Source organism: Oncorhynchus masou, chromosome 1, assembly GCF_036934945.1.
Source record: "Oncorhynchus masou masou isolate Uvic2021 chromosome 1, UVic_Omas_1.1, whole genome shotgun sequence".
In the NCBI taxonomy this organism is placed as follows: domain Eukaryota; kingdom Metazoa; phylum Chordata; class Actinopteri; order Salmoniformes; family Salmonidae; genus Oncorhynchus; species Oncorhynchus masou.
In genome coordinates this window covers 77,806,012-77,831,179 of record NC_088212.1, presented here as the reverse complement: position 1 = coordinate 77,831,179, position 25,168 = coordinate 77,806,012, and the positions used below count along the sequence as shown (strand labels likewise).

The 25,168-nt window shown below is 45.4% G+C and overlaps 1 protein-coding gene across 10 annotated transcripts in view; it reads left to right on the top strand.

The window, feature by feature from the left end:
* LOC135551064 (chromodomain-helicase-DNA-binding protein 9-like) overlaps positions 1 to 25,168 on the top strand; it is a 121,352-nt gene that overhangs the window by 35,227 nt on the left and 60,957 nt on the right. For all 10 annotated transcript variants that reach the window (XM_064982522.1, XM_064982480.1, XM_064982496.1 and 7 more), the window contains one exon: positions 3,745 to 4,181. In XM_064982522.1, coding sequence (XP_064838594.1) covers positions 3,811 to 4,181 — 371 coding nt within the window. In that variant the 5' untranslated portion in view covers positions 3,745 to 3,810. The remainder of the gene's footprint in view (positions 1 to 3,744; positions 4,182 to 25,168) is intronic.

Sequence of the window (25,168 nt, the reverse complement as noted above, 5' to 3'; positions counted from 1 at the left end):
ATGAAAGTTTGTGCTGCTGCAATCTATGTGACTAGGGGGAAAAATGTGTGGCTAGCAGAAAGTTCAGAGAGCAACACTTTCAGTATGTCTGTGAGGTAGTGGGGTAGAGACACAGCAGCAGAATGGGATATTCTGGTGACTGGTTGTTTGTCTTTAAAAGGCTATCAAGCCTATGTCAAGACTATATCATTATCAAGCCTATGTCAAGGCTATATCATTATCAAACCTATGTCAAGGCTATATCATTATCAAGCCTATGTCAAGGCTATATCATTATCAAGCCTATGTCAAGGCTATATCATTATCAAGCCTATGTCAAGGCTATATCATTATCAAACCTATGTCAAGGCTATATCATTATCAAGCCTATGTCAAGGCTATATCATTATCAAGGCTATATCATTATCAAACCTATGTCAAGGCTATATCATTATCAAGCCTATGTCAAGGCTATATCATTATCAGGCCTATGTCAAGGCTATATCATTATCAAACCTATGTCAAGGCTATATCATTATCAAGCCTATCATTATCAGGCCTATGTCAAGGCTATATCATTATCAAGCCTATGTCAAGGCTATATCATTATCAAACCTATGTCAAGGCTATATCATTATCAAGCCTATGTCAAGGCTATATCATTATCAAACCTATGTCAAGGCTATATCATTATCATTATCAAGCCTATGTCAAGGCTATATCATTATCAGGCCTATGTCAAGGCTATATCATTATCAAACCTATGTCAAGGCTATATCATTATCAGGCCTATGTCAAGGCTATATCATTATCAGGCCTATGTCAAGGCTATATCATTATCAAACCTATGTCAAGGCTATATCATTATCAAGCCTATGTCAAGGCTATATCATTATCAGGCCTATGTCAAGGCTATATCATTATCAAACCTATGTCAAGGCTATATCATTATCAAGCCTATGTCAAGGCTATATCATTATCAAGCCTATGTCAAGGCTATATCATTATCAAACCTATGTCAAGGCTATATCATTATCAAGCCTATGTCAAGGCTATATCATTATCAGGCCTATGTCAAGGCTATATCATTATCAAACCTATGTCAAGGCTATATCATTATCAAGCCTATGTCAAGGCTATATCATTATCAGGCCTATGTCAAGGCTATATCATTATCAAACCTATGTCAAGGCTATATCATTATCAAACCTATGTCAAGGCTATATCATTATCAAGGCTTAGAGGGTCTAATAAGAGAGGTACAGCCAACTAGCTAACAGTGTTGTTGTGACTTTTGCTGTGTGTGTTTTCTAGACCAGCTGGCTGTTGTTTTCAGTGTTCTGTTTTCTAGATCGATCAGTGTAACTTCCCTTTTGACAATCACATTGATATCATACGGCCTTAGAGTGCAATGAAAATGCGTACTTTTCCTCATCTGCCATTTCTTGGAAATGATGAGTTATTAAGCTTCCTGAGAAGGCTGATTTCTGAGTGTCTCTCCTGTCAGCTACTGCTATAGGCTACGACTACAAACTACACATAGCTCATAGCATGTTGCTTCATCATTTCTAGTCTTTCTCTGTCAATGTCTCTCTCTCTCTCTCTCTCTCTCTCCCCACGTCACTAAGCAGCAGTGTAAGTATACAGCTTGATTGTTATGCACATGGGGCTTTTCAGCGCTTCACTGATTCACTTTTGTAATCCCATTCCTTTGTGTTTACAACATTTCCTTATTGAGCCTGACTGGGTGACTTGACTCTCATTCCAGGCAGCAAAGCTGATATGGTACATTTCACACTTCTGTTCCTGAGGGGGAAGATGATGTGTGAGAGAGGCTGTGGAGGGTTAACCGAAGGGGAAGATGATGTGTGAGAGAGGCTGTGGAGGGTTAACCGAAGGGGAAGGTGATGTGTGAGAGAGGCTGTGGAGGGTTAACTCAGGGGGAAGGTGATGTGTGAGAGAGGCTGTGGAGGGTTAACTCAGGGGGAAGGTGATGTGTGAGAGAGGCTGTGTAGGGTTAACTGGAGGGTTAAGGGGGAAGATGATGTGTGAGAGAGGCTGTGAAGGGGAAGATGATGTTAAGGCTGTGGAGGGTTAACTCAGGGGGAAGGTGATGTGTGATGTGTGAGAGGCTGTGGAGGGTTAACCGAAGGGGAAGATGTGTGTGTGTGAGAGAGGCTGTGGAGGGTTAACTCAGGGGGAAGGTGATGTGTGAGAGAGGCTGTGGAGGGTTAACTCAGGGGGAAGGTGATGTGTGAGAGAGGCTGTGTAGGGTTAACTGAGGGGGAAGGTGATGTGTGAGAGAGGCTGTGGAGGGTTAACCGAAGGGGAAGATGATGTGTGAGAGAGGCTGTGGAGGGTTAACTCAGGGGGAAGGTGATGTGTGAGAGAGGCTGTGGAGGGTTAACTCAGGGGAAGGTGATGTGTGAGAGGCTGTGTAGGGTTAACTGTGAGAGAGGCTGGAGGGTTAACTCAGGGGGAAGGTGATGTGTGAGAGAGGCTGTGGAGGGTTAACTGAGAGAGGCTGTGGAGGGTTAACTCAGGGAGAAGGTGATGTGTGAGAGAGGCTGTGGAGGGTTAACTCAGGGGGAAGGTGATGTGTGAGAGAGGCTGTGTAGGGTTAACTGAGGGGGAAGATGATGTGTGAGAGAGGCTGTGGAGGGCTAACTGAGGGGGAAGATGATGTGTGAGAGAGGCTGTGTAGGGTTAACTGAAGGGGAAGGTGATGTGTGAGAGAGGCTGTGGAGGGTTAACTCAGGGGGAAGGTGATGTGTGAGAGAGGCTGTGGAGGGTTAACTCAGGGGGAAGGTGATGTGTGAGAGAGGCTGTGGAGGGTTAACTCAGGGGGAAGGTGATGTGTGAGAGAGGCTGTGTAGGGTTAACTGAGGGGGAAGATGATGTGTGAGAGAGGCTGTGGAGGGCTAACTGAGGGGGAAGATAATGTGTGAGAGAGGCTGTGTAGGGTTAACTGAAGGGGAAGGTGATGTGTGAGAGAGGCTGTGGAGGGTTAACTCAGGGGGAAGGTGATGTGTGAGAGAGGCTGTGGAGGGTTAACTCAGGGGGAAGGTGATGTGTGAGAGAGGCTGTGGAAGGTTAACTCAGGGGGAAGGTGATGTGTGAGAGAGGCTGTGGAGGGTTAACAAGGGGAAAGGTGATGTGTGAGAGAGGCTGTGGAGGGTTAACTGAAGGGGAAGATGATGTGTGAGAGAGGCTGTGGAGGGTTAACTCAGGGAGAAGGTGATGTGTGAGAGAGGCTGTGGAGGGTTAACTCAGGGGGAAGGTGATGTGTGAGAGAGGCTGTGGAGGGTTAACTCAGGGGGAAGGTGATGTGTGAGAGAGGCTGTGGAGGGTTAACTGAAGGGGAAGATGATGTGTGAGAGAGGCTGTGGAGGGTTAACAAGGGGAAAGGTGATGTGTGAGAGAGGCTGTGGAGGGTTAACTGAAGGGGAATGTGAGAACTAGGAGCTAAATGATCTAACTATTCAGTCTGAGATTCAGGAATGTAGGTTTGGTTTGGCAACATGAGAACATGAGCATAGTGGGGGGGATTAGTGTGTGTGTGTGTGTGTGTGTGTGTGTGTGACCACAAGATCATCCACTTCGCAGGAAATGACATTAAAATCAGGGCGAGAGTCCTTTGTAATACACAGCTCTTTCCAGTCTTGCTATTAATGCAGATGTATGTATGTTACAATGACATCATCCTGTTGGTATATGTGTTCCCTCAGTCTGATTAATATCCCCCCTCCTCTCTCTCCTCTTCAGCCTCCCAAGAACAAGAATGCTAATGGTCCCAACAGCCACACAGCAGCGCGGGTCCTCAGCCCCCCGATGAAGAGCAGCTCATCCTCCTCGTCTTCGTCCTCCTACAGCTCGTCGTTGGAGAAGCGGGCCCAGCGGAGGCTGGTGAAGGAGCAGAGGGAGCAGCAGCAACTGATGGAGGAGGCTGGGGAGGACAAGCAGCTGAAGGCTAACAGGATCATCCATGAGGCCATTGCTAAGGCCCGGGAGAGAGGAGAGAAGAACATCCCCAGGGTTATGAGTCCAGAGAGCTTCCCCTCTGGGAGCTCCTCGGCCCACAGGAGAGAGAGGGACAGAGACAGAGACAGGGAGAGGGACCGAGGCAACAAGACCAGGACCAAGGCCTCCAAGAAGGCCCGCATTGTGTCCTCGTCCAAGCCCAAACAGAAGGCCAAGATCGGGTAGGTGTCTCACTGACCTTGTTCTCATATGCCTCACTATGCTCTTATAACACCAGTACCTGTATGGCATGACATAGGGCCACGTTGTTGTATTTGTTTTGAAAAGTAATTTCAGTGGCCTTCCACATTAAATCTACCATTTTGTTTTTGCTCTGCATCCTGTCTAAAGCAAGTTGTGTCACACTGTCAATTCTCCTTTACGGCTTGGCTTCCTTAGTGCCTATTCATTTCTGGAGCACAATAGAATAGCTCGTTGACTATCTGCTAGCAGCTGCCAGCTTGACAGACATAGCTGCTCATAAAATAGTAGCTGCCAAGATGGCAGCTCAAAGTTCATTTTAAAATTCATGACACATACAGACAGGAAGGAGCAACAACTGCTCCTGTTAGCATTTCGGCTAGCTTGTTGAAAATAGGACAGCTAGGCTATGACAGATACTAGTGGATATAGGGATTTAGTATATACTGTATGCAGTTCCCTTCCCCCTGTACAATGAAACTGTGTTGTTATACTGTAAGCCTCACCCAGTGTGAGCTCATGTAATGTCTGAGGCAGAGAAAGACAGGCAGCCAGGCTTGGAGACAGGAAGAAGTCAGGCAGGCTGGGAGTCAGGAAGACTGTTAAGCTGACTGGCTGGGAGGCAGAAAGACATACAGGCAAGCTGGGAGGCAGGAAGACATGCTGGGAGGAAGGAAGAAATGCAGACAAGCTTTGAGGCAGGAAGACATGCAGGCAAGCTGGGAGGCAGGAAGACATGCAGGCAAGCTGGGAGGCAGGAAGACATGCAGGCAAGCTGGGAGGCAGGAAGACATGCAGGCAAGCTGGGAGGCAGTAAGACATGCAGGCAAGCTTTGAGGCAGGGAGACACTCAGGCAAGCTTTGAGGCAGGAAAGCATGCAGACAAGCTTTGAGGCAGGGAGACATGCAGGCAAGCTTTGAGGCAGGAAGACATGCAGGCAAGCTTTGAGGCAGGGAGACATGCAGGCAAGCTTTGAGGCAGGGAGACATGCAGGCAAGCTTTGAGGCAGGGAGACATGCAGGCAAGCTTTGAGGCAGGGAGACATGCAGGCAAGCTTTGAGGCAGGGAGACATGCAGGCAAGCTTTGAGGCAGGGGAGACATGCAGGCAAGCTTGAGGAGGCAGGCAAGCTTTGAGGGGAGACATGCAGGCAAGCTTTGAGGCAGGAAGACATGCAGGCAAGCTTTGAGGCAGGGAGACATGCAGGCAAGCTTTGAGGCAAGGAGACATGCAGGCAAGCTTTGAGGCAGGGAGACATGCTGGGAGGCAGGAAGACATGCAGGCAAGCTGGGAGGCAGGAAGACATGCAGGCAAGCTTTGAGGCAGGAAGACATGCAGGCAAGCTTTGAGGCAGGGAGACATGCAGGCAAGCTGGGAGGCAGGAAGACATGCAGGCAAGCTGGGAGGCAGGAAGACATGCAGGCAAGCTGGGAGGCAGGAAGACATGCAGGCAAGCTGGGAGGCAGGAAGACATGCAGGCAAGCTGGGAGGCAGGAAGACATGCAGGCAAGCTGGGAGGCAGGAAGACATGCAGGCAAGCTGGGAGGCAGGAAGACATGCAGGCAAGCTGGGAGGCAGGAAGACATGCAGGCAAGCTGGGAGGCAGGAAGACATGCAGGCAAGCTGGGAGGCAGCTGGGGGAGGCAAGCTTTGAGGAAGACATGCAGGCAAGCTGGGAGGAGGAAGACATGCAGGCAAGCTGGGAGGCAGGAAGACATGCAGGCAAGCTGGGAGGCAGGAAGACATGCAGGCAAGCTGGGAGGCAGGAAGACATGCAGGCAAGCTGGGAGGCAGGAAGACATGCAGGCAAGCTGGGAGGCAGGAAGACATGCAGGCAAGCTGGGAGGCAGGGAGACATGCAGGCAAGCTGGGAGGCAGGGGCAGGCAAGCAGGGAATGCACATGGGAGGCAGGAAGACATGCAGGCAAGCTGGGAGGCAGGAAGACATGCAGGCAAGCTGGGAGGAGGAAGCAGGAAGCTGGGAGGCATGCAGGCAAGCTGGGAGGCAAGACATGCAGGCAAGCTTTGAGGCAGGGAGACATGCAGGCAAGCTTTGAGGCAGGGAGACATGCAGGCAAGCTGGGAGGCAGGAGACATGCAGGCAAGCTGGGAGGCAGGAAGACATGCAGGCAAGCTGGGAGGCAGGAAGACATGCAGGCAAGCTTTGAGGCAAGGGAGACATGCAGGCAAGCTTTGAGGCAGGGAGACATGCAGGCAAGCTTTGAGGCAGGGAGACATGCAGGCAAGGTTTGAGGCAGGGAGACATGCAGGCAAGGTTTGAGGCAGGGAGGAGGAATGTGTATATTGTCACTCAGGTCATCACCAGGGCGGTTATGGAAGCTGTGATTTGAACCAGACAGGGATAGAGAGAGACACTAGTTTCATAATCTCATTAAGTGAGCAGGGCTGAGAACAACATAATGGCCGACTATATTGTCTCCCTGCCTGCTTCCTTTCTTCATGATTAATGATTATATGAGCTCGGTTGCTGCATGTGGAAATGGCAGGAACAGATAATGGATTTTGCTCTGTTTGTGAGAGATAGTGTGTTGCAGATGTTAATGAGGGAGAATAGACATCTGTCAGGAGGGTTGGGCTGAACCGGGTCTGTATGGCTCATACTCAGGAAACCCAATGGGCCTGATGTTGAACACTAGAGAAGGAGGTTTGAAATAATTTCACTATTAGAATAGTATATTGAATGTTTGTCAGATATTCATTATTATTATATCTTTTAAAAAGTTTTTAACCCGAGTACTGCTGCGCGAGGGAGAGAGGCTGGTGCTCTATAGCTGCAGCTGCAGAGGGGGCGGTGTTTGTGAAATGGCAGTGAGTAGACGGACGTCAAGGCGCCAACTCGGTTACAGCCAAGACTAGCTAACTTGTAGCAGCCACAATGATATTTATCATCCCATATAACAGTGCCGGTCTTGACTGGAGTAGCCTAGAGAAGCTAGCTAGCTGGGCTAATTGAGGCCACATGCTGTGCTTTCTCCCCAACCCCATTCAGATCAAACAACAGCCTACATATCTGTTGGTTGCTCCTTGTAGCCTACTACTTCCCATTTTGATAACGTTTAATTCTGTCATTTGTATTCCATCTTGCATTGCATTAGTGAACTCACTCCGCTTGCTACACATTGAGCCTATATGCCGCTTTGATTGGCCAACATAAACAACAAATCAAATCAAAATGAAATCACAATTTAAACAACAGGTGTAGACTAACAGTGAAATGCTTACATACGGGCTCTTCCTAACAATGCAGGATAAAAAAATAAATATAATATTTAATAAATACACACTGACCAATTATAGCTTGGCTATATACATGGGGTACCAGTACCGAGTCTGTGCAGGTGTATGAGGAAATTGAGGTAAATATGTACATGTAGGTAGGGTTAAAGTGACTATGCAACAGGATAGATAACAGACAGTAGCAGCAGTGACTGTGATGAGTGTGTAAGTGTTTGTGTGGCGACAATGTGCCTGTGTATACGTGTTGTGTGAGTGTGTGTGTTCATGTGTATGTGTTGGAATGTCAGTGTGAATGTGTGGGTAGAGTCCAGTGTGTGTGTACAGAGTCAAAAAGAGTTAGTGCAAAGAGGGTCAATGTAGATAGTCTGGGTAACTATTTACCACTCTAATGGCTTGGGGGTAGAAGCTGTTCAGGAATGTTTTGTTTTGGTCCCAGACTTAGCGCTCCACTACCGTTTGCCGTGCGGTAGCAGAGGGAACAGAACTGGGGTGGCTCGGTCTTTGACAATTTCTTGGGCCTTCCTCTGACACCACCTGGTATAGAGGTCCTGGGTGGCAGGGAGTTTGACCCTAGTGATGTACTGGGCCGTTAGCACTACCCTATGTAGTGCTTTGCGGTCGTATGCCAAGCAGTTGCCATAGCAAGAGGAGATGCAGCTTGTCAAGATGCTCTCAATGGTACAGCTGTAGAACGTTTTGAGGATCTGATGGCCCATGCCAACTTTTTTCAGCGTCCTGAGGGAAGAGGCATTGTCTTGCCCTCTTCATGACAGTGTTGGTGTGTTTGGACCATGATAGGTCCTTAGAGATGTTGACACAGAGGAACTTCAAGCTCTTGACCCACTCCACTACAGCCCCGTTGATGTGAATAGGAGTGTTCGGCCTTCAGTTTTCTGTAGTCCACAATAAGCTCCTTTGTCTTGCCCGCATTGAGGGAGAGGTTGTTGTCCTGGCACCACACTGGCAGGTCTCTGACCTAAATATAGGCTGTCTCATCGTCATTGGTGATCAGGCCAGCAGTTGTGTCATCGGCAAACTTAATGATGGTGTTGGAGTCGTGTGTGGCCACACAGTCGTGTGAACAGGGAGTACAGAAGGGAACTAAGCACGCACCCCTGAGGGGCCCCGTGTTGAGGGTCAGCATGGCGGATGTGTTGTTGCCTACCCTCATGTTTTCTCTGAATAAGCGTTGTTGTACAATTTGACACTTAATTTCAAACAGTCAGCAATAATCTAATTCAGGGATTGTGAAGTTATACTTAGGCTAAATGTAAGCCTTCCACAAGCACAAGACCCAATAATAATTTAATTATTTTATCAAAATAGTTTAACCTGCTTTTTTTTTGCAATAATCAATGATCTGGCTTTCAAGTCCGTCTATGAAAAGGCTATTTTTTGTTACAAGTTTAACTAGAACCATGACTAATGCACATTCACTAATAATGACTAACTTGTTGTAGCAGGCTTTAGGCTATAGATAATTAACACAGGTCTCATCAACAATCTCTCAAGTCCACGTGTTAGTGAATTGTTAGTGAATTGTTATGAACACACCCTTCTGTCTCCAACTGTTTAAACAGCATGTTAGGCTGTGCACTTTATTCAGATGTTGAAATCAAGTGGTCTACCTTAATTCTCAGAATGAGATTGATTTGACAGTTCTATATATAATTGTGTTTTATGCTTATTGCACAAATATAAAACACAGACTAGACAGCTAGTATAACAGTCTTTGGCTAAAATGCTGCTTGCTAGCTGTACCCCAATGCCACGCGCGACAAACTGAGCATACATTTTCAAAATGACCCAAGGAAGTGAAGCTACAGTATTAGCATTTAAACCCACAGTATTTGTTGTATCACTGGAAGCTGACTTAGGCCTATTTATTTGAACTTTTCCCTATTCTCATATTGAAAGGTGTTATTTATTTGTCACGTCTGAGATTATTACTAACATCACTAAGTTAGTAATATGCCCTAGCCTTACTTTATATGATATAACCTAACCTATTTTTACACAATGTAGAACTTGTAAAGCAAAGGTCTGATTTGTGAAACTAGGCTAAACACAGACTTAAACCTAGTCTTTCCACTATTGTTTCAATGCTTCTTTCATGAAGCTTGTTACGTCATACATTCCAGCCATTTTGAAATATCAAAGTATATCAAAGCTCCTTACTCTTTCTTTTAACATGTAGCGTCATCTCTTACATAACTATAATGAATTTAGGCCAAGATAAGTGTTTTGGCTCGTACATAATGTTGCTAAATAAAAAACACATTTAGTCCTGTCCTGCATCTAAAGAATGAACTTCCTTCAGTGCAGGTTGGTCCATCCCAGAGTTCCTTAGTCTCCTCTCTGACTTGTAGGATTGTGCTAGTGATGCTATGAGACAGTCCCAAAGCCTTCCTCCCCAGGTGTCTGATTTACAGTAGTGTCTGTGGAGATCTGTCCAGAGCAGGGAGAGCAGAGAGGGGCTGACACCCCAGTGCCAGGCCATACACTAGAAAACCAGGCATGGACTCTGTCCGCTATAGGGAGGGATGGTCACTGTAGGGATGTTGTCTCAATGCAGAGGAGAGAAGAGGATGTTTTACTATGACCGACCCCTCTCGCAATGCTTTTGCCTTTGTTTATATGTGTGCGTGTGTTGAAGACTGTTGTTCTACAGTGTGTCTATATGAAAGGATGTTTTCGTTGCTTTGAGTGGGTTGGCACAGTAGCATGGCATGTGCTTATATGTTTGTGTCCTCTGTTCTGTTGTCGTTGCTACCTACCTGTAGGCCTATATGTTATGTGGTGAGTTGGTGTTTGTTCTTTCTGTTGTCGCTGTGTGCCAATGTGGCCAGTGTGCCAGTGCAGTGTGTGTGTGTGTGAGGTGCGTTGCAGTACAGTGTGAGGGATATTCCTCGTGCAGGGTAATGAAGACAGCAGGAGTACATGGCGCTCTGGGGAGGTTTCATGCAGACAGAGAAACCACAGTGTGTGTGTGTGTTCTGTCCTCCCAGGGTCTTCTCATGTAATATTAACGCTCAGCCTTCTCCCTGTCAGCACCCGCACCGCTGCAGAGGCACTTACCTTCCACAACTGTGTGTGTGTGTGCGTGTGTGTGTGCGCTCGTAATTGTTTCTAGATGTGTTCTTGAATGTGTGTGTTTATATGGTAGTTATACAGCATAATATAAGGGTGTATGTACGTGATTGTGTGGGACCGTGTGTGTGTGAGTATAATCCACAACATAAGCGTGTGTGTGTGTGTGTGTCTGTGTGCATGCATATGTGCCTACATGTTTCTCTGCCATGTGACCAGCATGCTTGTCTGAGTGGGGGGTTGGGACTGAGCTAATAGTATTATCAGGCTGGTTGTAGGAGCCTGCAGGGGGGAGTAGCCTGTGTCTGTAAGACCATCCCAGCACAATGATTGTTAAGGTGTCAGCATGCTTCAGCTCGGCTGGCTTCTAGCTGAACTTGGCTAGCTGAACAGAACGAGTGTGCTCACATACTCCCTAAAAAGACATTTGGTTGAAAAACAAGAAAAAAACGCAATAATACTGTTTGTCCATTTTGAGATGCCGTAGCCAGTATACACTTCCTGAAAATAGTATTAAACTAAGATAACTCGTGACATCTGTCATTAATTTAGACGTTTTTGCAGAGGAGATAGATCTTAGTCACGCAGTCTAAGATGTTTGGTGCAGTATTTCTCCAGTAATTTGACATCTAACTAAGATGCTTGGTGCAGTATTTCTCCAGTAATTATTTTGGTATGTAACTCTTAATTGAAGAGTCTACTGTTGACCAATCATTGACGAAGGGGCATAGATTTCAGCCACCGACTTCAGCTTGCCTCAAGAAAAAATGTCATGTGCACAAACAGCCAAAAAACCCTTGCCGAAGACCAAAACAAACATAAACATGACAAAATGTTGTCGTAATATATGCACAAACTGTTCCGAACTGTTTCAGATGGGAAGCATGCGGACGCCTTTAGACATGGGTTTGGGACTAGAGGACAAGGTGAGGGAGGGGTATGGGACCAGAGGACAAGGTGAAAGAGGGGTATGGGACCAGAGGACAAGGTGAGGGAAGGGTATGGGACCAGAGGACAAGGTGAGGGAGGGGTATGGGACTAGAGGACAAGGTGAGGGAGGGGTATGGGACTAGAGGACAAGTCAGTCTCCATGTGCAGTGTTACACAAGGGTCAGTAAAATGGGGGTGGGGGCGGGGAGGGGTTGCAGGGAGGGGATGGAGGGTAGGTAGGTAGGGAGGGGATGGAAGGGATGGAGGGTAGGTAGGTAGGGAGGGGATGGAGGGTAGGTAGGGAGGGAGGGGATGGAGGGATAGGGAGGGGATGAAGGGTAGGGAGGGGATGGAGGGTAGGTAGGTAGGGAGGGGATGGAGGGTACGAAGGGGATGGAGGGTAGGTAGGGAAGGGATGGAGGGTAGGTAGGGAAGGGATGGAGGGATAGGGAGGGGATGAAGGGTAGGGAGGGATAGGGAGGGTAGGGAGGGATAGGGATGGAGGGATGGAGGGATATGGAGGGTAGGGATGGAGGGATAGGGAGGGGATGGAGGGATAGGGAGGGTAGGGAGGGAGGGGATGGAGGGATAGGGAGGGGATGGAGGGTAGGGAGGGGATGGAGGGATAGTGAGGGGATGGAGGGATAGTGAGGGGATGGAGGGATAGGGAGGGAATGGAGGGATATGGAGGGAGGGGATGGAGGGATAGGGAGGGTAGGGAGGGAGGGAGGGAAAGGAGGGAGGGATATGGAGGGATAGGGAGGGGATGGAGGGATAGGGAGGGATATGGAGGGTAGGGGAGGGGGGGGGGATAGGGAGGGGATGGAGGGATAGGGAGGGTAGGGATGGAGGGGATGGGGGGATAGGGAGGGGATGGAGGGATAGGGAGGGATGGAGGGATGGAGGGGATGGAGGGATAGGGAGGGTAGGGAGGGGATGGAGGGATAGGGAGGGGATGGAGGGATAGGGAGGGGATGGAGGGATAGGGAGGTGGATGGGTAGGGAGGGATAGGGAGGGGATGGAGGGTAGGGAGGGGATGGAGGGATAGGGAGGGGATGGAGGGATAGGGAGGGGATGGAGGGATAGGGAGGGGATAGAGGGTAGGTAGGGAGGGGATGGAGGGAGAGGGAGGGTAGGGACGGATAGGGAGGGGATGGAGGGATATGGAGGGTAGGGAGGGATAGGGAGGGGATGGAGGGATAGGGAGGGGATGGAGGGTAGGGAGGGATAGGGAGGGGATGGAGGGTAGGTAGGGAGGGGGATGGAGGGTAGGGAGGGGATGGAGGGTAGGGAGGGATAGGGAGGGGATGGAGGGATAGGGAGGGGATGGAGGGATATGGAGGGGAGGGATAGGGAGGGGATGGAGGGATAGGGAGGGGATGGAGGGATAGGGAGGGGATGGAGGGATAGGGAGGGGATGGAGGGATATGGAGGGGATGGAGGGAAGGGATGGAGGGTAGGGAGGGAGGGGATGGAGGGTAAAGCCTCAAACCAAATGTCCTGAGGGGGTTTACAGCTAGAAGTCAGGGTTGGCTGATCACACACTCATTTTTGAAATTGCATAGTGTTTTTATAGCTACCTACCTGGTGAAAAACAAGCTCATCAGGAGATGAAACCATTATTGTAAAGCACCTTCCTCTTTATTCCTATTCTCCTCTCCTCCTCCCTCCCTCTCTCCCTTGTACATTTTTCTAAATATTCCTCCCCAGTTTTGGTTTCTTCCTAACATGCTGGGGGCTGTTAGCAGAAAGCTTCCTCCGTATGTGTGTGTGCGTGCGTGTGTGTGTGTGTGTGTGTGCGTGCGTGTGTGTGCGTGTTTGCAGGGCAGCAGGCGTGATCTGAATGTGCTGATACTACACTGTTGTCTACTGTGAAACATCTAACAAAATGGTGCAAGAGAGATCAATTACACAATATAAAATGGGGGTTTAGAGTAGGCCTATAGACTACAGTAGAGTCAGTGTAGAGCGGGTTGGGTTCATATCTCCATGCCTGCCTGCCACGCAGCATAGTCTTCCTATCTAATCCTCTTCACTCACACTCTGATTAAAATATCCCAAAGCTGTTTTCTTAATTAAGTGTTTTTTATAATCCTTTGTGTGCATGTGTGTGTGTGTGGGCATGCGAATGTTGTGTGTGTGTGTGTGAATGCTTTGGCTTGTGTGTATGTGTGTGCGTGTTTTGTCAATATGTTAGTGTGTGTGTGAGCTCATATGTCGACTGCATGCAGAACAAAGCATAAATCCCTTGTGCAGGTTCCTGCACTCTGCTGATATTTTCCATCACCAAGCTGTGTGTGTGTGTGTGTTGGAGAGGGGGAAGATTACACGGCCATTCATAAGGAGGGGGATTTTCTTACGGAGCCCAGGCAGCACAGGGCCAGCAGCACCACTGTCACTGTAATCCCCTCAGGATAGGTTCCACTGTGTTACACGCACACACACACACAACACACATTCTACACACTCCATCCTCTGCCGGAGGTTCATTCATCTCAGTCCATCTACAAACATGTAGCCTTTTAGCTATACAGTTGTAATGTTATACCCTGAAAGGGGGATATGAGAACTGATTCACACTGACACGTAGGATCAGTGACTGTTCAGTCAGTTCTAATGACCAATGACATAAAATCATCAACTCTTTACTAGAGGTCGACCGATTATGATTTTTCAACACCGATACCGATTATTGGAGGACTAAAAAAGCCGATACCGATTAATCGGCCAATTTTTTATTTATTTTATTTATTTGTTATAATAACAATTACAACAATACTGAATGAACACTTATTTTAACTTAATATAATACATCAATAAAATCAATTTAGCCTCAAGTAAATAATGAAACATGTTCAGTTTGGTTTAAATAATGCAAAAACAAAGTGTTGGAGAAGAAAGTAAAAGTGCAATGTGTGCTATGTAAGAAAGCTAATGTTTCAGTTCCTTGCTCAGAACATGAGAACATATGAAAGTGTGTGTGTGTGAATCATGTATGTCTATGGTGTATACCAGTGGTACTCAACTCTTACCCTACGAAGTCCGGAGCCTGATGGTTTTCTGTTCTACCTGATAATGAATTGCACACACTAAACTATACACACTAACTATACACACTATATATATATATATATATATATATATATATATATATATATATATATATATATATATATATATACTGACTGTTTTAAAGCAAAACTACCAAAACTATTGCTGATGGTGAACCTGAACAATCAAAATAAAATAAATTGTAAGCCGATATAGCCAGATGAGTGTTGTTTCCAGTAGCTTACTTTTATTCCGGTAAAACACCATTTTCAACAGAGCATAGGTAGCAAATTACATAGGTTGTCACTCAACTAATAAAGCCTAATATCCCGCAAGCCATTTTAGCATTTGAATACTGAAGGTGACGGGCAGATGTGCAAGAACAGGAACATGCCGCCTAACTTGCAGTGCGCAGTTTGACTAGGCTACTGACATTCCCTAGGGTTGTTTGGAATGCAACATGACTTGTAGATCAATAACTGTCAACACAGTTACATGCTTAGTTCCACACTGAAGGAGACGACGCATCAGTTGTCGCAAAATATTAGGTGTTTTCGGAAGGTAGAAAGGAAGTAATATGACCAAAATATGTAAGTGAATCGGTGATATGTAATGTTTGAATTAATTTTCTGGCCGATGCGTGTTATATGTGGATCGGTTTGGGCTACACCGACCAATGCTGTGCTATCTTAAACATTTGAATCAAGGACGATGTGTATCGATGAATCGTTACACCCCTAATTAGTATAGATTTTCTTAGGGTACCCTACGTAGGGCCCCGACCCCAAGTTTGGGAACCACCATAGTAATCTCTCGCTCTGCTTGCTTCCTCTTTCTCTCTGTCTCATCTGCTTCCTCCTGCATGCATTTCAGGCTGCCTCAGCCTCACCACTGAGTACCACATCACTGTCTGTCTAAGTAGCCTACTCTCTGTACAGCAAAGTTAATATGAGAACTTAGTAGCCTATTTAGGTAGGCTCCTTTTTAACGTTCGCTTCTTACTTCATCCTTCTAGCTGGGTAAGTAACACTAGCCAGAGCCCTTCAACGTTACTGCAATAGAAGTCTCTGCTGGCATCTAGCCACCTGACTGACTGAGCGACTATTTATCAGTCGGGCACTCATTCTCCCAGAGTCTGTTTTTGCATCTCGCAAACACACTGTCAGCAGTGTCTCTCGTTGCCCATTTGAGCCGACTCTGAGCTGGGGTAGTTTGTTTCACGTCTCACGCCGTCGGGCCTGTGCCGAGGGAGGGCGGAGTTAGCCGTTTGAGAAAGTGGTAAATAATGCTGTTCAAAAGGCAAACCAGGGAGGAAAATCAGGAGGATGCAGGGGAACATAACAAACAAACCACTGTTCATGATTCCACTTGTTCGCAAAGACGCAGGCGCGATTAGAACTCAGTCAGATCAAGAATATAAGCGTTGTGATCTTTGAGGTGATGGCAGCAGATGAATGACACAACAATGGGCCTCAAGACGATCCTGCAGGTGAAGAAGCTGGATGTGGAGGTCCTGGGGTGGTGGGGTTACACGTGGTCTGCGGTTCTGAGGCTGGTTGGACGTACCGCCAACTTCTCTAAAACAATGTTGATGGCGACTTATGGTAGAGAAATTAACATTAAATTCTCTGACAATAGCTCTCGTGGACATTCCTACTAGATAGCATTGTGTTGTGTGACAAAACTGCACATTTTAGAGTGGCCTTTTATTGTCACCAGCACAAGGTGCACCTGTATAATGATCGTGCCTTTTAATCAGCTTCTTGATATGCCACAACTGTCAGGTGGATGGATTATCTTGGCAAAGAGAAATGCTCACCAACAGGGATGTAAACATTTGAGAGAAATAAGCTTTTTGTGCGTATGGAACCTTTCTGGGATCTTTTATTTCATCTCATGAAACATGGGACCAACACTTTACATGTTGAGGACCTCTGTGTGTTGTTATGTAGGTACGGTCCTGGCTACAGAGTACTTGGGGGTAACACTGGCACCTTGTGTAGGCTGGTCTGTCCCAAGTTCTCATTCCTCACGGGGGACCCTGGAACACGTCAGTGTGCCCTCGGCCTACAAAAGGCTGTCACACTGTTCTCCCTCCAAACACACAGAATGGTGGGTGGTGTGCCAACTAGGACAGGGCAGTGCTGGGGGGCTGAGCATGGAGAGGAGAATGCTGGGTTATTAGGCACCAGGCAGGATGAGGATCTGCTCATGGGAGCCAAACGGGGCCACTGCCAGAACTAGAAGTACAGCTCGCTATGGGAATCACTGTAACACTCCATCAGACTATCTAGCCTGTCTGCTGGAATGAAGGCCAAACTCACCTACCATAGAGGGGACAGCTGGACTTGAGAGGAGAAGGACATGTAGAGAGAAAGAAGATGAGAGATGGCACCGCTGTAGTTAAGTATTGGGTGCCTGATTGGTGCCTGTGTGGTTTCAGTAATAGTGCTATTGTTCTGTTATTTACTCTATGTGCGTGTGTTGGTGCGTCCCTGTGTATGTATCAACTGTAATACCTATGAAACGTCTGGAGTGGTGGTATTAGTAGTAAACTGTGGGTGGGAATGTATAAAGCCAGTCTGTGGTCTTGGTTGCGTTCTGAGGCTGTAAAGCCTGTTGGATGTGCTCCACATGTGTATCTGCGTCACGCCTCCTCCTTTCCTCCTCGTTCTCCCATCATGCTCTCTGTTTTGCCCTCGAAGGGCTTGCTAAACCTCCGTACACATTCCAACAACAATGACACACATCACAGCTGCCAACCCGTTGGATGCTTCCTCCTAGGGCTGGGCGGAATACCGTATTTCATGATATACCGGTATTGATGCAGGGACCGGTTTGGGTTTTTACTTTACCTTTTTACCGGTATTTGAATAGTTGGTTTGTTAAATGTGATACGCCATGTGTAATGTCAATTTTTATAGTTTACTTTGCTACTTGAGTCATCTCTCTCCGCTCTTTCTCTCTGTGGCACTTTCCACACAGACCTAGCCACGCCCCCTGTCACTCAAGGAGCGCATTTGATGTTCCTCAACCACGAGATACTTGCGTTACTTCGGCATGGTCAATGCAGCACATGCAACAATGTTGATGACAACAATGATGTTTCACTTTGCTTCTTAATTTAAATCCACCAGTGATCTATAATGGCACTATTAGTGTGTGTTTCTTACATAAGCAAACTGCTAGTTTGTCTTAGCAAGTTGCCCTAAATCTTGTGAGATGCTAATTGTTAGCCACTAATGCTAATAGCTAGCTAGCTAATAAACGTACTGAGTAAGCGCAAACGTAGCGAGATAATACAGCCTAATAATAGTGACCAGTGATGGTGTAGAGCAAAATCAGCATGTTGTTTGTGCAACAGTGTCTTCTAAATCAAATCAAATCACATTTTGTCACATACACATGGTTAGCAGATGTTAATGTGAGTGTAGCGAAATGCTTGTGCTTCTAGTTCCGACAATGCAGTAATAACCAACGAGTAATCGAACCTAACAATTTCACAACAACTACATTATACACACAATTGTAAAGGAATAAAGAATATGTACATAAAAATATATGAATGAGTGATGGTACAGAACGACATAGGCAAGATGCAGTAGATGGTATAGAGTACAGTATATACATATGAGATGAGTAATGTAGGGTATGTAAACATTATATGAAGTGGCATTGTTTAAAGTGGCTAGTGATACATTTTTCCATACATTTTTCCATTGTTAAAGTGGCTGGAGTTGAGTCAGTATGTTGGCAGCAGCCATTCAATGTTAGTGGTGGCTGTTTATCAGTCTGATGGCCTTGTGATAGAAGCTGTTTTTCAGTCTCGGTCCCTGCTTTGATGCACCTGTACTGACCTCACCTTCTAGATGATAGCGGGGTGAACAGGCAGTGGCTCGGGTGATTGTTTTGTTGTCCTTGATGATCTTTATGACCTTCCTGTGACATCGGGTGGTGTAGGTGTCCTGGAGGGCAGGTAGTTTGCCCATGGGGACGCGCTGTGCAGACCTTACTACCCTCTGGAGAGCCTTACCGCTGTGGCCGGAGCAGTTGCCGTACCAGGCGGTGATACAGCCCGACAGGATGCTCTCGATTGTGCATCTGTAAAAGTTTGTGAGTGCTTTTGGTGACAAGCTGAATTTCTTCAGCCTCCTGAGGTTGAAGAGACACTGCTGCGCCTTCTTCACCACGCTGTCTGTGTGGGTGGACCATTTCAGTTTGTCCGTGATGTGTATGCCGAGGAACTTAACTTACTACCCTCTCCACTACTGTCCCGTCGATGTGGATAAGGGTGTGCTCCCTCTGCTGTTTCCTGAAGTCCACGATCATCTCCTTTGTTTTGTTGATGTTGAGTGTGAGGTTATTTTCCTGATACCACACTCCGAGGGCCCTCACCTCCTCCCTGTAGGCCGTCTCATCGTTGTTGGTAATCAAGCCTACCGCTGTAGTGTCGTCTGCAAACTTGATAATTGAGTTGGAGGCGTGCATGACCATGCAGTCGTGGGTGAACAGGGAGTACAGGAGAGGGCTCAGAACACACCCTTGTGGGGCCCCAGTGTTGAGGATCAGCGGAGTGGAGATGTTGTTACATACCCTCACCACTTGGGGGGGCAGCCCGTCAGGACCCAGTTGCACAGGGCGGGGTCGAGACCCAGGATCTCGAGCTTGATGATGAGTTTGCAGGGTACTATGGTGTTAAATGCTGAGCTGTAGTCGATGAACAGCATTCTCACATAGGTATTCCTCTTGTCCAGATGGGTTAGGGCAGTGTGGTTGCGATTGCGTCTTCTGTGGACCTATTGGGGCGGTAAGCAAATTGTAGTGGGTCTAGGGTGTAAGGTAGGGTGGAGGTGATATGGTCCTTGACTAGTCTCTCAAAGCACTTCATAATGACGGAAGTGAGTGCTACGGGGCGCCAGTTGTTTAGCTCAGTTACCTTAGCTTTCTTGGGAACTAGAACAATGGTGGCCCTCTTGAAGCATATGGGGACAGCAGACTGGGATAAGGATTGATTGAATAAGTCCGTAAACACACCAGCCAACTGGTCTGCGCATGCTCTGAGGATGCTGCTGGGGATACCGTCTGAGCCTGCAGCCTTGTGAGGGCTAACACGTTTAAATGTTTTACTCACGTCGGCCGCAGTGAAGGAGAGTCTGCAGGTTTTCGTAGTGGGCCGTGTCAGTGGCACTGTATTGTCCTCAAAGCGGGCAAAGAAGTTGTTTAGTCTGTCTGGGAGCAAGACATCCTGGTCTGTGACGGGGCTGGTTTTCTTTTTGTATTCCGTGATTGACTGAGCCGTTGAATTGCAACTCTACTTTGTCTCTATACTGACACTTAGCTTGTTTGATTGCCTTGCGGAGGGAATAGCTACACTGTTTGTATACGGTTATGTTTTCGGTCACCTTGCCCTGATTAAAAGCAGTGGTTCGCGCTTTCGCGTGAATGCTGCCATCAATCCACGGTTTCTAGTTTGGGAATGTTTTAATAGTTACTGTGGGTACGACATCGTCGATGCACTTGCTCACCGAATCAGCGTATTCGTCAATGTTGTTGTTTGACACAATGCTTAACATATCCCAGTCCACGTGATCGAAGCAATCTTGAAGGGTGGAATCAGATTGGTCGTACCAGCGTTGAACAGACCTGAGCGGATATGTGGTTTCCAGTTTACATAGAGTCAAGTGAAGTTTGTTCAGGGCCATCGATGTGTCTCCCCATATGTGGCTGTGATTATAATCAAAGAGAATTCTCTTGGTAGATAATGCTGTCGACATTTGATTGTGAGGAATTCAGTCAGGTGAACCAAAGGGCTTGAGTTCCTGTATGTTGTTATGATCACACCATGTCTCGTTAATCATAAGGTATACCCCCTGCCCTTCTTCTTACCAGAAAGATGCTTGTTTCTGTCGGTGCGATACGTGAAGAATACAGCTGGCTGTACTGACTCCGATAGCGTGTCTCGAGTGAGACGTTTCCGTGAAGCAAAAAAATGTTAGTCTCTTATGTCTCTCTGGAATGCTACCCTTGCTCGGATTTCATCTACCTTGTTGTCAAGAGACTGGACATTGGCGAGTAGTATGCTCGGGAGCAAAGTGCAATGTGCCCGTCACCGGAGCCTGACCAGAAGACCGCTTCTTCTGCCTCTTTTACGGCGTCGTTGTTTTGGTTCGCCGGCTGGGATCCGATCCATTGCCCTGAGTGGTAGGCAAAACAGAGGATCGGCTTCGGAAAAGTCGTATTCCTGGTCGTAATGATGGTGAGTTGACGTTGCTCTTATTTCCAATAGTTCCTCCCGACCGTATGTAATAAAACCTAAGATTACCTGGGGTACCAATGTAAGAAATAAGTTTCCTAAGAACGCGAAGCGAGGCGGCCATCTCTTTTGGCGCCGGAAGTCATTAAATCAGAGGGATATGCAATGCAAGAATATGTTAGCTACATGAAGTAGCGTAAGAGAGAACACGCAATGTAGCCAAAGCTTATAGGGTCCCCTAGGAAACACATATCAACACTTTAGTTCCTACTCTGTCACAATAACTCATTTGTTGTCATATCAAACAACACTGTATTCAAAGTTCCCACTATTTTATTATAACTATAGATTTAGAATAGTCATTATATTTCCATGATTCCAACAGTTTTGCTCTAATTCACAAGTCAAATCGCAATTGCAACATTTGGTTAAAAATAAGTCCTAGATTATTTGCCCATATCGTGCAGCCCTATGTGGCAGTGTGGGAATTATCTTAATTGAGCAGTGGTGTAAAGTACTTAAGTAGTACTTAAAAGTATTTTTACTTAAGTATTTTTTTTGGTATCTGTACTTATTTTTTTTATTTTTGACTACTTTTACTTTTACTTCACTACATTTTTAAAGAAAATACTGTACTTTTTACTCTAAACATTTTCGCTGACAGCTAAAAGTACTCGTTACATTTTGAATGCTTAGGAAGACAGTAAAATGGTCCAATTCACACACTTGTCAAGAGAACATCCCTGGTCATCTACTGCCTCTGATCTGGAGGACTCACTAAACACAAATGCTTTGTTTGTAAATTATGTGTGGAGTGTGCCCCTTGCTATCCATAAAGAAAAAAGAAAATGGTGGCATCTGGTTTGCTTAATTTAAGGTATTATGAAATTATTCATACTTTTACTTTTGATACTTAATTAAGTATATTTAAAAAAAAAATACTTTTAGACTTTTACTCAAGTAGTATTTTACTGGGGGACTTTCGCTTTTACTTTTTCTATTAACGTATCTTTACTTTTAATCAAGTATGACAGTTGTGTACTTTTTCCACCACTGCAATTTAGTGCAGGAAATGCAGACATTATAAAAGTGCTGAAATTTGTTTTGGTTGAAGTTGAATTGAACAGTATAAATCAATCAAAATGGAGAAAGACTCATTGAAATCACTTAGAATGTGTGTTGCCACGCTAGGATCACTCACTACTCATAAAGCAAATGTACAACTTTTATTATTAAAAAACAAAAAATACTGTCATACCGTCCAATTTGTTTTAAATACCGTGAAATAATATTTTTGCCAAATCTTTTCCAGCCCTACTTCCTCCCCCTCTCTCAAATCAACGATTTCACAGTAAAGTAAACTGAAGAAGTGTCACTAATTTCACAGTTTGGTAATCCTGTTGGTTTACATGTCAGATATGGTGGTTTTGAATGACGGGGTGGGGGTGTTTTGCTATAGTCCAGTACGCTCTTGACAGTCACCAGTATGTAATGGCCTCGTTAGGTTAAGATAAAGCAAGTGCGTCTTGCTAAGGATGGGTTAGCTCACAACATCACGAAAACCATGTGCACGCTTCAATGGGGCAGAAGGCCTTGTGCTGTTGTGATTCTCGATGGCCAGATTAGAGGTCGACCGATTTTATGATTTTTCAACGCCGATACCAATTATTGGAGGACCAAAAAAAAGCAGATACCGATTAATCGGCCAATTCTTTTCCCCATTTTATTTATTTGTAATAATGACAATTACAACAATACTGAATGAACCCTTATTTTAACTTAATATAATACATCAATAAAATCAATTTAGCCTCAAATAAATAATGATACGTTCATTTTGGTTTAACTTCTTGAGTGTAGGGGGTAGGATTTTCGTTTTTGGCAAAAAGAATTACCCATTTGAAACTGCCTATTTCTCAGGCCCAGAAACTAGAATATGCATATAATTAGGTTAGGTTTAGGTTAGAAAACACTCTAAGGTTTCCAAAACTGTCAAAATATTGTCTGTGAGTAAAACAGAACTGGTATTGCAGGCGAAAACCTGAGGAAAATCAAACCAGGAAGTGCTGTTTTTCATGAAAGCTCTCTATTCCATTGGATGCCTTGCCTCCATTTAAAGGGATATCAACCAGATTCCTTTTCATATGGCTTCCTCAAGGTGTCAACAGTCTTTAGACATAGTTTCAGGCTTTTATTTTGAAAAATGAGCGAGAAAGATAACATTGCGTCAGTGGATAGCTGGGTTTTCGCAGAGTTTTGCTTGCGCAACAGAGTGGGGCAGCCATTGTCTCTCCCTCTCCTATTGAAAAAGCGACAGTCCCGGTTGATATATTATCGATTATATATTTTTAAAACAACCTGAGGATTGATTATAAAAAAACGTTTGACATGTTTCTGTGGACATTACGGATACTATTTGGAATTTTCATCTGCGATGTTGTGACTGCTCGAGCCTGTGGATATCTGAACATAACGCGCCAAACAAATGGAGGTATTTTGGATATAAAAATAATATTTTTGGAACAAAAGGAACATTTATTGTGTAACTGGGAGTCTCGTGAGTGTAAACATCCGAAGATCATCAAAGGTAAGCGATTTAATCTATTGCTTTTCTGACTTTCGTGACCAATCTACTTGGCTGCTAGGTGTTTGTACAATTTTGTCTTCTGAGAGAGGTGTTCTTACATAAACGCTTGTTATGCTTTCGCCGAAAAGCTGTATTGAAATCTGACACGCCAGGTGGATTAACAACAAGCTAAGCTTTGTTTTGCTATATTACACTTGTGATTTTTAATGAAAATGAAATATTTTCAGTAATTTAATTTGAATTTGGCGGCTGCAATTCAGCGGGTGTTGATGAAAATGATCCCGCTAACGGGATGGGTACGTCAAGAAGTTAAATAATGCAAAAACAAAGTGTTGGAGAAGAAAGTAAAAGTGCAATATGTGCCATGTAAGAAAGCTAACGTTTAAGTTCCTTGCTCAGAACATGAGAACATATGAAAGCTGGTGGTTCCTTTTAACATGAGTCTTCAAAATTCCCAGGTAAGATGTTTTAGGTTGTAGTTATTATAGGAATTATAGGACTATTTCTCTCTATACCATTTGTATTTCATATACCTTTGACTATTGGATGTTCTTATAGGCACTTTAGTATTGCCAGTGTAACAGTATAGCTTCCGTCCCTCTCCTCACTCCTACCTGGGCTCGAACCAGGAACAGGAACAACTACTCCAAGTCTCAGAGCGAGTGATGTTTGAAACGCTATTAGCGCGCACCCCGCTAATTAGCTAGCCATTTCACATCGGTTACAATCTCGGGAGTTGATAGGCTTGAAGTCATAAACAGTGCAATGCTTGAAGCACAGGGAAGAACTGCTGTCAAACGCACGAAAGTGCTGTTTGAATGAATGCTTACGAGCCTGCTGGTGCCTACCACCACTCAGTCAGACTACTCTATCAAATCATAGACTTAGTTATGACATAATAACACACAGAAATAGGAGTCTTAGGCCATTAATATGGTCGAATCCGGAAACTATCATCTCGAAAACAAGACGTTTATTCTTTCAGTGAAATACGGAACTGTTCCATATTTTATCTAACGGTTGGCATTTATTAGTCTAAATGTTCCTGTTACATTGCACAACCTTCAATGTTATGTCATAATTACATAAAATTCTGGCAAATTAGGCGGCCCAAACTGTTGCATACTCTGCGTGCAATGAACGCAAGAGAATTGACACAATTTCACCTGGTTAATATAACCAGGATTTCTTTTAGCAAAATATGCAGGTTTAAAAATATATACTTCTGTGTATTGATTTAAAGAAAGGCATTGATGGTTATGGTTAGGTACACATTGGAGCAACGGCAGTCCTTTTTCAGGAATACGCACCGCATTGATTGTATGCAACTAGGGCACGCTAGATAAACTAGTAATATCATCAACCATGTGTAGTTAACTAGTGACTATGATTGATTGATTGTTTTTATAAGATACGTTTAATGCTAGCTAGCAACTTACCTTGGCTTACTGAATTTGCGTAACAGGCAGGCAATGTAATCAGGTGGATAGAGCATTGGACTAGTTAACTGTAAGGTTGCAAGATTGACTCCCTGAGCTGACAAGGTAAAAATCTCCCGAGCTCCCCGAGCTGACAAGGTAGTTAACCCACCGTTCCTAGGCCATCATTGAAAATAAGATTGTGTTCTTAATTGACTTGCCTAGTTAAATAAAGATTAAATAAGGGGGGGATAATTAAATAAAAAATCGGCCTAATTGGTGTCCAAAAATACCGATTTCCGATTGTTATGTAAACTTGAAATCGGCCCTAATTAATCGTCCATTCCGATTAATCGGTCGACCTCTAGGCTAGATAGCAA